The 12,104-nt window shown below is 43.6% G+C and overlaps 1 protein-coding gene across 3 annotated transcripts in view; it reads right to left on the bottom strand.

Moving 5' to 3' along the window:
* The window catches only part of ATXN7L1 (ataxin 7 like 1), a 107,665-nt gene that overhangs the window by 68,989 nt on the left and 26,572 nt on the right, over nt 1-12,104 (bottom strand). For all 3 annotated transcript variants that reach the window (XM_066591949.1, XM_066591951.1, XM_066591950.1), the window contains exon 3: nt 1,476-1,580. In XM_066591949.1, the coding sequence (XP_066448046.1) occupies nt 1,476-1,580 (105 nt within the window). The remainder of the gene's footprint in view (nt 1-1,475; nt 1,581-12,104) is intronic.

The following is a 12,104-nucleotide window of genomic DNA, read 5'->3' as shown; positions in this document are numbered from 1 at the left end:
CCGTTTGGGGAGCAGGAAAGGGGAATTGCCAGAGCCGAAAAGCTCAATCTCTGGACGAAACCAAACAGCGCCAAATGGACTCCATTGACTATAATGGGGTTCGCCCGCTTTCCATCCAGCTGCCCAGCTTTTAGATTGGAAAAAAAGCGCTGCATACATCGCTTTTTCTTCCGGTATTTTGAGCCTGATCTGTGATGGAATCTCCGTCTGAAGGTTCCAATGCAGATGAGACCCGCGTTGTTTAGGCCGTCTGTCCATGGGTGATGTGGTACCCTCCGCCGCCGCCTGGGAGCGGGAGCTGCCGAATCTCTGCTGGTCAGCCCTATCTAATAGATAGGCTGACCACGGAGAATCGGGGCAATTCGCAGCATGCTGCGAATTGCCCGTCGCGAGTGGGGAATCACAATGATTCCCTGCTCATGGACAGGTGCCGGCGCTTTCCATAGCAATGCTGTGATACTGCCGGCGAAATCACTGCCATGGACAGGGGGCCTTACACATAGTCCGTGGACATAAGCCTTAAGGCTAACTTTACATGGGAGAGCACGATATCAGACTTTGAATCAACATGCAATTTACCCGCGGATGCAAGGCTTGTATCACTTCAGGGAAGTAGCGGAGCTTCTCCAATAATTTCAATGGGGAAACCTCACATCGCACTGTGTGCACCTAGCATGTGGCGTGATGCTGCTGCCAGCCCCATTGAACACAATGGGATATGCGATGTGAGAGCACACTGCAACATAAGATGTGCCGCAATTTGCTTCCTGCAACGCGGTGTGATGCAATGCGGGAAAACATCGCTCATGTGTATGAAGAATGGGGTTCATACTCATGCAGGATGTGTGTGTCTCACAATGTACAAATCTCGCACAATTTTCTTGGCTTAAGGGGCTACAAACACATTTTTACGTAGTCCAGGAAATGAGTCATGTTTGGCTTATGCCAAGATGCAGATCATTTATGTAAATTCGTTTTGCAGCTCTATGCAGCACGGTTTAGGTGCAGGTACAAGTACAGATGGAGGTTGGGTTAGGGGGGCCGAGCCAACTTTTGCACCCGGGCCCCTGAGCCTCTAGTTACACTCCTGCAGCCAAGAGTTTCACATGGAGAGAACTAACCAAAGCAACAATGAGTCACATATATATTGGGAGTATAGTTACATAATGAATGAATAAAAAAATGGTCCTTTAAGTGTGTGGAGAAATTTACAGATTGTAGAATTAAAATAAAAAGTAAGCAGGACTGGTGACAAACATCAGAACATTATGGGCCATCAACTGGATTGTAAATAGTCCGATTACTAATCCATGTAGAACGGAAAACATTTTTCAGGAAGTCATGCAGTTTATTAACATGTTTCTACCATTTCTATCTAAAATGCTTGATCCAACCATACATTTGTGTGAGAGAAATGAGGTTCCATAAATAAATAAAGGAAAGAAATCTATATGGTTCAGTAATTATTTGCTTACCACAATGTGACTGGAATACTTGTGGCTTCACTACTTGATTGCAGACATTACAGACAACTAGATAGAAGTCATCGTGAGCAGGGTAGTGCCCAAATAAGTGCATGTCTGGAAGAAATAAATTAATTAGTACACTGGACCATGTCATGCAGTTATTCTAAACAAGTACAGGCAAACAAAGGCCGAGCCAGCCCATTGGGCAGCTGGTGGATCCCTCGGTGGGCCAATGAAATAAGAAGTGAGCAGCAGCTTTCAGTGCCATAATCTCTGCAGATGTGGCTATAAACACCTATATTGTACATCCGAACCTGCAGTGAACGTGAATTAGCTATTTATTTACTAGGTCACCCTTTCAACAAAACAAATTGCAAGACGGCTTGTCCGCAACCTGCTCAATATATCGGGTAATGTCACATAAGTCTCAGTGGAAAACACATAATGTGAAAGGCTCTGAATGTCACCTGGCTATGAGCACATGGCGTATGGGAGCTCACATAAAGCTAAACTTTCTGGCATTTTCATGCACAACAACTTTCACAAAAGTACACCAACAAGGGTTTGAAAACCACAAAAACACTTTGTAAGCACGAGGCAACTTGTTTATGACATGAACCATAGCAGATTAGTGAGCCACAGACAAAACACATCATGTTCTCATGCTTGTGGTCACAGCCGGATCAAAACTCGATCACTATAGAGATACAGACGTAACATGGTCAAAAACTGCGCCAACATGCCGCTTTAACACAAATCAGCGCTGTTGTTAAACCGACTGGTAATGAGCAGTTTCAAGAATAAAACTGTGTACTGCAGTCTTTTCTATGTAGTTCATCATCTTCGGGTTGCAATTTATCCCTGCTTTCTCTTTCACTATTCTGTGCTATCCATCCCATGATGCATCAACACAACATCACATGAGCAGCTAGAGACTGTACCATCTCTGTCTGCTGGGAGGACACTGTGTTTATCAATGATGTTTTATTCACCTATACTGCAGATATTAAATATACAGTCATGAGGCTGAATAATCATCCTCTTTATTACAACTGTGTGATGAGCCTTTAATCTTCACCAGTAACTGACAAGTGTTTGTGTCACTCGCTAAAAAAATTGGTTTGGTAGGGAATTTTGCTTACTGGAAAACTGATTAATTTGAAAACACAAACCCAAATGAGGGCTCATTTACATGGGCGTATGAAAAACGCACCATTATCAATGCATGTGTATGCGTGTATGCGCATACTGCATCCATAGTCAGTGGGTTTGTCACACATGCAAAAAAAAAAAAAACGCGCAAAAAGGCCAAATTTTTTTTACCCCACACGGCCTCCTGCCCACAAGCATAGAAAACGCAGTGAACATGCAGGTAACGGCCATAGACTTTTATGGGCTATTTGGCTATGTAAACACAGTCCAAAATAAAACATACTACAATTTTTAAAAAAAATATGCACGCATGAATACACCAGTTTAATGAATTCAATCCGTAGTCAGTCAGTTTAAAAAATGCAAATGGAATAAGGATAGAAAATACACCTGTGTGAATGGGCCCTAAATCTGAGTTACACAGAATTGAGAATTCATGACCCATCTGGGCAAAGGACTCCAGAAGTTCCCGATAGAAAAGAACAACTAAATACTGTAATACTAGCTGACTTATATGTACTGGGGGGCTAGTTACACAATGAATGAAAAACAAAATTGCTGGGGTATCCCTTTAAATGCAAACTATAACTTTAAATGGAAATTCTTTTTACATCTAAATGCCCTTTTAGACACAACGATTTTCGCTTAAAATTTGCTCAAAACCATCTTTTGAGCGATCATCGTTGTGTCTAACTGCACTGACATCGTGCAGTTTTCGTTAAGCCGTCGCTGCTAAAAGATCAGCCATCAGTTATCAGGGATTCACAGCGGGATACAGCTGATACTATTGTTTCAGCTGTATCCCGCTCCCTGAAGACAGGCTGGGTATGAAGAACAGAGCAATCCAGCTGTGTTCTTCATTCCTCGTTCGGAGCGCTCGGCTGTATAATAGCCGGGAGCTCCGAGCGGGGAACAGCTGGATGCAGACGACAAGCGGTCCCGCTTCTCTTCTGCATTCCCAGCTTGGAGCGCAAGGTGAAAAAAAGAACACAGCGATTATCGCTCCAAAATCGCTCAGAAGATTTGTCTGTGTCTAAAGTAGGCTTTAGTGCATGCTCAGTTTGGTTTGAATTGGATGTAATACACAACCAAATTTGTTTTAAAAGTGAAAAAATAATAAAGTTGACATATAAATTATCTGCAATCCGTTTGTCAAAGATCGGATCTTACCCTGCACAAACCACACCAAGAGCATTTCAGCACAACTCTCCTGAGTCTATGGGGGCCTCAGATAGTGAACCGCGGGTAGTACTGGCTTCCACTGACTGCGCACACTGCTGCTTTCAGACTACGCTCGACACAGCAATACAAACATAGCCATCAATAAAGCCGGCATAAAAGCGCAGAGACTTCACCACAGCATAGTGTATTTGCCACAGATGTCAATTTTTATTATATTTAACTGCTGTCCTGTGGAAAAGCTGAAGATCTAAAGATTTCTTAACCACTAGAAAAATGGCTCGGCTGCCAGCTTCCCTCTCCAGCAGGTGCGCTGAGCAGTGTATACGCTTTTTTAGCACATTCATCTGGTCACAATGAAAGGTTGAAGACAACTTACATTTTATTTTGCAGTTTGTGGTCTAATATTCTGTGTCAGCCATGTAAGAAATAAATAGCGGGCCCAACCAGTAAGCAATAAGCAGGAGTGATGGGATTTCATTGGAGGGAAGCCACAGAGAATTCAAGTTCCTCACAGCTGTCCTAAGATCAGCTCACTATAGAAGAGGGTTTACATAACTACAGGTATAGCAGACATTAAAGGGAACCTGTCACCTGCCTAAAGCACAAGTCAGATTTTGAGCAGGCGGGCTTTACAGGCAGGCACCGCGGGAACCAGGCAGCAGGTCATAAGAGTTCTTTAGTTTTACAGCTTTAAAAATGTTGGCCACTTTCGGCCCAATGTCAAAATTTGTTGAGGGCAGCCAACAAGAACACAAGAAGGTCAGAAGTGAAAACTAAATACTAGCTTCAGGAATAACCAAAAATTGTAAAGAATAGGCCTACACAAGAATAAAGGTCGAGGAAAAGACAATTAGACATCGGATATGACATTAAAGAAAACTCCACCACCAGTTCTGGTCACAAAGACATTAATTTCAACAGACTCACAGACAATACACTACAAATGGGAACCTAGAGATGTTCAAGCAAGTATTCAAAATTCCAAGAAACCCGCAAACGCCCAAAAGTTCTAATTTCTTAATAAGAGATCTATGGAAGAAGAGATAATTACCTGTAAGCTAATTGCGCTATAAAACTTTTACTGACATGTACAAAAAAATGTGATTGTACACAACTGCCCATAAGAAAAAAAATTCTTGATATCAAAGCACATTCATCAGTACAGCATACAAAAAGAGAGCAACTGGTTTTCCATTTTTTTTTAAACCATCTACATGCTATAAACTGAATTAAAGAGGGTACTACAATGTCGAAATATGAGGAAATAGCAAACAGGTAGAACAAAGATCGTAATGTGCTAGCGAGAAACATTCATGACCACCATATATTGGCCAATTTTGAATCTTTGGCCAATCAGACTATCTTTCAAATTTCATGTATATATGCCTGGGCACACCCTTCAACATAAAAGAGAACATACAGAGAGTCGTCAGAAGAGAACACTCAATGGACAGCCCAATGGCATGGTTCAGACGTATCTCCTTCTCCTAACTAGTGAAGCATCTGGTGAGGTTACCAATATCTGGACCCCAGTGACTAAATAGAAAAAAATGTCCACAAAGATTGACATCCATTTTTGATTTTCAACATTCAGATGTATGCAATATCAGCTTACAGGCTGATATATACAGTACATTGCAAAAGTTTTAGGCAGGTGTAGAAAAAATGTGGCAAAGCAAATTTAAAAAAAATAGAAGTGTTAATAGTTTATTTTTGTCAATTAACAAAATGCAAAGTGAATGAACAAAAGAGAAATGTAAATCAAATCAATATTTAGTGTGACTCAACAGGGAGCTTGTTTCAAACATCTCGGAGAACTACCGTGTTTCCCCGAAAATAAAGCACCCCCTGAAAATAAGGCACCCCCTGAAATTTGCAGAAGTCCCAAATATAAGGCACCCCCCCGATAGTAAGGCATAGTAAAGTGTGCAGGCAAGTCAAGAGGCCTGTCCCCTGCTGCCATCCCCATTGTCTCCTACCTTCAGATGTATAGGTAGATCTGCAGACAGTCTGCTGTTATCCTGTCCCTGCTGTGCTGTACGAGTGTGCTGTTGTGAGCTCCCCTTGCTGGCTGGAAAAGTCCATACTGTACGTTCTGTTCCTGCTTTACATGTCTGCTGTGATGAGCTCCCCCTGGTGGCCAGAAGCTGCTATACCATCCCTGCTTACAAGTGGCACAGGAACTTCTGTCTGCAGACAGGTACGTTACTTTACAGCCCTTATTTTTTTATGGCTCTGTGTGTGAGTCAGGCAACCTGTGTGTGATTCTTAAGGCTGGGTTCTCACAGAGCGTATTTCCAGCGGAAATCTCGCAGTTTGGCCACAGCGATAAACAGCGAGATTTCCGCCGGGAAAGTGCTGCTTCAAAACCCACGGCACTCAGCCGCTTCTTTTGAAGCGACCTGGCTGCACGCTTTTCCGTTTCTGTGGCCGGTGAATCCGCACCACAACACCGGCTTCTCCCAGCTTTGCCGTGACAGATTTGCTGAGAAATTTCGTCCACAAAGCTGGCCAATTGAGGGATTAGCGGCCACAGACGGATTTGCCGCGGCGAAATAAGACACCCCCTGAAAATAAGACATAGCGCATATTTGGGAGCAGAAAATTAATATAAGACACGTCTTATTTTCAGGGAAACAGGGTAAGCACAGATCTTCTGTGGATGATGGCTTGCTCAAATCCTTCTGTCTCTTCATGTGATCCCAGGCAGACTGGATGATGATGAGATCAGGGGTTTGTGGGCCAGATCATCATTTCCAAGACTCCTTGTTCTTCTTTATGCTGAAGATAGTTGTTAATGACATTGGCTATAAGTTTGGGGTTGTTGTCCTGCTGCATAATAAGTTTGAAGCCAATCAGAAGCCTCCCCTGATGGTATGTCATGATAGAGAAGTATCTGCTTGTATGACACCATAAATCCACAACTCAATTTGTTGAAATGGAGCCCCAAACTTGCAAGGAACCTCCACCATACTTCACTGATGCCTGCAGAGACTGGTTGTACTGCTTTTTTAGCCCTTTTGCAAACAAATTGTCTTTGGTTACAAGCAAATATTTCAGATTTTGGCCGCCTGCACACGGGCGGAAATCCCGCGGCGGGATTTCCCGCGGGATTTCCGCCACTAAAAGCCTGCATAGGAGTGCATTACAATACGCACTCCTATGCAGACAGCCGCGCGAAATGTTGCGCGGCAAACAAACCGCGGCATGTCCTATTTCTGTGCGGGGCTCGCAGAGCCTCGTACAGAAACGTCACTCACCCGGCCGCCGGCTCCGGTCTGTGCATGCGCCGGCGCCCCGGCAGCCGGCACATGAAAGAGCCGGGGCCGCCAGGCGCGGGTGAGTACGCGCTCCTCCCTGCAGGCGCTGGGGTCGGGTCCCGTGGCGAGAATTCTCACCGCCGGATCCGACCCGCCCGTCTGCAGGCGGCCTTTGTCTCATCAGTCCAGAGCACCAACTGCCATTTTTCTGGACCCCAGTTCCTATGTTTTAAGCCTCTTACACTGCTGTTTCAGTTAATGACTGTATTTCAACCTAAATATGAAATTAATGAATATATATACGACTATAATCCTACAATATCTCTGACTTTCTACAAGTGTACCTAGAAGAATTCATGCTGTTTAAGGGCAAAGGATGCTCACACTAAATATTGATTTGATTTACATTTCTCTTTTATTTTTGTAATGTAACCAAATGCAAAGTAAATAAACTAGTAAAACTTCTATTTTTAAAAGCACTCTTAGCCTGGGTTCACACAGGGCGGATTTGCTGGGGTTTTGCCATGGTTTGCCATTGCATATCCGCACTGTGGCAAAACCGCTGCGTTTGCAGTGCAATGCAGTACAAATGTGTTTGGGCAAAAAGCTGTTCTCACAGGACGGATTTTTTCCACACAGCCGCAGTGCGGAAATGCAACTGTGGTGCGGTTTTTCAAGACGCAGCATGTCCATTCCTTTGTCTTTTCCGCTGCGCTTTCTTCTCCATAGACATCTATGGACGCAGCAAAATCCGCACTAAAATCCGCTGCAAAAAGTAAAAAAGCGCTACGGGAAAAAAACGCTTGTGGATTTTTCTGCAAGAAAATCCGCAAGACAAAAATAACCTTTAAAGCGGTTTTGCGGCAGAAGCAGTTCTTCTGCGGCAAAACCGCAACGGAAAAAAAACCGCAGAAAAAACGCAACAAATACACCCTGTGTGAACCCTGCCTACGGCTGGGTTCCCACAGGGCAGAATCCTGCCGGAAATCTCGCGCTTTGGCCGCAGCAAAAAAACTTGAGATTTCTACTGGGAAATCTTGGCTACACACCTTTCCGTTGCGGACAGCGCTCTGATAGAGAGCAGCGCAGCCACAATGTAAAAAAAAAACTGACATGCTGCGGCTGGGGAATCTGCGACACAGCGCTGTCTTCTGCGGGCTTTACCGCAACGGATTGTCCGTCCCGTGTGGATGAGATTTTTGACAAATCTTGCCCACCAAGCTGGCTAATCCCAGGATAAGTGGCCACAGGCAGATTTGCCGCAGCGGAATTCCGCACAGAATTTCCGTGGCAAATCCACCCTGTGTGAACCCAGCCTTAGGGCTAATGCCCACGGATGTTATTCTGCAGCGATTAGCTTCTATTGAACGTAATAGCTTTCTGCCTTGCAATGTTCATGCTGCGGAATTCTACCGTGGATTTCCACAGCGTGAAAGAAATTGATGCCTGTTCTATTTGCCGCAGAAAAACACGTGGCCGGCTTCCATTGTAGTCATTGTATTCTTGTGTGTTTTTAGTTCTGTTTATCCAATACAATTTCTTTCTTACTTTGGCGTCTAATGTTAAACACAATACCGGATCGTAATGGAAGAAATAGTTTTGTGCAAACATAACTAAAACACACAAGAATCTCAGACATTATTATTATTATTATATAAAAAAGGATTTTCTTTTAATCGACAGATCAGATACAAACAGAGATACACCTGCAACAGATAAAAAGTCAAGAGACTGCCAAGTTCATAGCTTTTAACGGCATAAAACAGTGACTCCGGCATAAAAGTGTATATACTGTGTGTTAAGTAACATTATAGAGACTTTCAAACAGAGTTTTACAAGGGACACTTAAAAAAATCTGTAATGTTTAAGTGAACTCTTGTTCTGCTAGTAGTTACATTACAGAATCTATACCACCACTACAACAGAACGCATGGAATGATAGTCGAGCATGTGCACTGCCGCTCCATTCCATTAAATGGGACTACGGAATATTTTGACAAAGAAGCTTCTTTGATTCTGTCCACCACCCAAACATCCTCCCATCTTTAGCGTATTAACTTAAATACAAGAAAAAGTCATCTCTCAGTGATTTGGGTGAGAAAAGCACCAATTTGACTCTTAGCAAGACTCAGAAAAATTTCCATGACAAAAAACAAAAATCCATAACAAATCAGAAAATTCCACGGCATTTCCATGACTTTCAACAAATTCCAGGTTTTCCATGACAGGCATGAACCCTGTGCTTTCATATCTGCACTGGAGATTCCCCTTTTCTGCTCTGTTCAGGGAGTAGGAAAGGTGAATTCCCACAGCCAAACAGTTTAATCTCTGGAAGCAACCGACCAGCTCCGTGTGGACCCCATGACTATAATGGGATCCACCCACTTTCCGCCGAGCTGACGGCTTTTGTGCGGAAGAAGAAGCGCTGCGTGCAGCACTTTATCTTTCTGTATTTTCAGCCACATCTGTTAGGGGACCTCTGGCTGAAGGTTCCAATGTAGATGCGAAACCACCCGTAGGCTGAGTTCCCACGGGACAGAAATCCTGCGGAAATTTCGCGGTTGGGCTGCACTGAAAAAACGCGAGATTTCTGCGGGATAAGCGCGGCTTCAAAACCCCTGGCAATTTTCCATGATGGAGTGGCTGCCCCGTGTGGACAAGATTTCTGCAAAATCTCATCCACATGGCTGGCTAATCCGGGGATTAGTAGCCGCGAGCGGATTTGCCGCAAAGAGATTCTGCACGGAATTTCCGCACCCAATCTGTCCTGTGTGAGCCCAGCCTTACTATTTGTAATCCTATTGAAATCCAACGGTTAGCAGGCTGATTGACAAAGACCCCGAACTTAGAAGTAATATTCATCAGGGTGAATATTATATTTGGGAACATTACACGATATCACTCACAAGTTACAGACTTTGCATGTTGAACAATCCGAGGACATCCTGTTAGTAAACTCCACTTTCCAGAATTGTCCACAACTAGTCTCTATTGACAAAAACTCAGTGCAAAGCTCAATTCTGAAGCCTCTGCTTCTAGCAGTGCATTTTGAGAATGATCCAAGTCTGTGAGAGCAGCACTTGGTGAGGTCAGTGTGCTTAGTAAGAGCAGATACAAGGAGCCCCTTCTCAGCCGTGCCGTCCAAGCCAATTGTGCAGGTGTTATTAATGCCGGAGGCGAGGGATGAGCACTTCAGGCCTGGAGAGTCACAAGCAGGCCAGGGCTCTGACTGCAGATGTACGCATTTCATTTACATCTACTTAGCCTACTTATCATTCAAATGAAGAAAATTTGCATAGGTATGTGTTGTTCGGAGAACCGATGGATGGGAATACAGATAGAAGATTCTGACAAGTCAAGCTTAATAGAGAAATGAAATAACGAGTATGTTGGTTCTGTGATTAGCTTATTAACCTCTTGTCTCACTAGAATGTCAATATATCTCTACATATACCCTGTCCACATACAACAGGCCAGCATAGACTTCATGGCGAATAAAGTCAGCAGCAATGAGTTCCTCTACTTACTCACCATCTCAGATCAGGCAACTGAACACTACAGCCTTGTACCCTGCACATGCAGCAACCTAAGACCTTGGATTATCGGCTCTCTTCTATTTACTTAAAAAATATTCATAAATGTTTGGTTGCACTTCTTTACTGTAAAGGGAATCTGCAAAACCTCTGCCGAGACAGCACAAATAATATTAGGGTACCCCCCACTGGCAGCTGCCTGTCACTGCAAGATTCAGATTTAGCAGAAAATAAAGATACCACTACAAAAATAAGAAAACTTTGTTCGGATAAAGTGAGAAATTGACATAAAGTGGACAAAAGTCATTTATTCTCCAGCTCAGCCATTATGAAGCCCATATACACAACAGTGTAGACATGATAGATCTAACGATCTGAAAGAATCGCTCACTTTCTGTCACATTCAGACAAGTTTATCAAGCGGGTTACTTTCATGTACTTGGTCCAGTATGCTGTACATTAGTCCATCAAACTATGAAGAACTAATATTATCTACTTACAACTGGCTCACATCAACTCAAACGACATGCAAGAATGCAACAGGCAGGGATTGTCAGCAGCATGTGCCATGTCTGGGGAGGATTGCATTAGGAGAAAGTAGTTACTATTAGTGTACAGAGCCCTGAAGAAGCTCTGTCCTCAACATCAAACTGATCGACAGATTTGTAATAGAGATGAGTGAGCGTACTCGCTAAGGCAAACCACTCAAGCGAGTAGTCCCTTATGCGAGTACCTGCCCGCTCGTCTCTAAAGATTCGGGTGCCGGCGGGGAGAGTGGGGAGGAACGGGGGGGGGGGGGGGGGGGGTGAGATCTCTCGCACTCTCTCCCCCTCCCCTGCTCCTCCCTGCTCACTCCTGCAACTCACCGCTCTCCCCCACCGGCACCCGAATCTTTAGAGACAAGCGGGCAGGTACTCACATAAGGCACTACTCGCTTGAGTAGTTTGCCTTAGCGAGTACACTCGCTCATGTCTAATTTGTAACTTATGGTCCATTTAGACAACCCGATTTCTCATTTAAAAGAACAAAAGATATCAGAGTTCGCTCATGCGGTCTGTTTATACAGGTAAATACATTGTTGAATCGTTCAAACAAGAAATCGCTCAGTCTTTCACACTCGCTGTATTAGTGAATGAGAAGGCCTGAACGATAAGTGAATGAGCCAACGATGATTTTTAGTCCTGCGTAAAATGAACGAACAATAAGTGAATGATTACCATTTGTCGTTGGCTGAGTTTAGTCTGAATGATTGTTTTCTTTCGCTCGTTTGAATGATTTATTTGAATGATGAATCATTCCACGTAAAGGGGGCTATACATTGAGAACAACTTAGCAAAATTATTTTAATGCTAAAAGAAAAGCAGCATTTCACAGCAAACAAACAAAGTTTGCGGATTTCATTGGATAAAGGTATTTAAGGCCCATTTAGACAACGATTATCGCTCAAAAGCCATCTTTTGAGTGATAATCGTGTGTAAATGTGCACCCATCATGCACTGTTCGTTCATCGC

Source organism: Eleutherodactylus coqui, chromosome 2 (genome assembly GCF_035609145.1).
Source record: "Eleutherodactylus coqui strain aEleCoq1 chromosome 2, aEleCoq1.hap1, whole genome shotgun sequence".
Classification (NCBI taxonomy): Eukaryota; Metazoa; Chordata; class Amphibia; order Anura; family Eleutherodactylidae; genus Eleutherodactylus; species Eleutherodactylus coqui.
The sequence above is the reverse complement of the archived record's forward strand: the minus strand, read 5'-3'. Positions and strand labels throughout refer to the sequence as shown.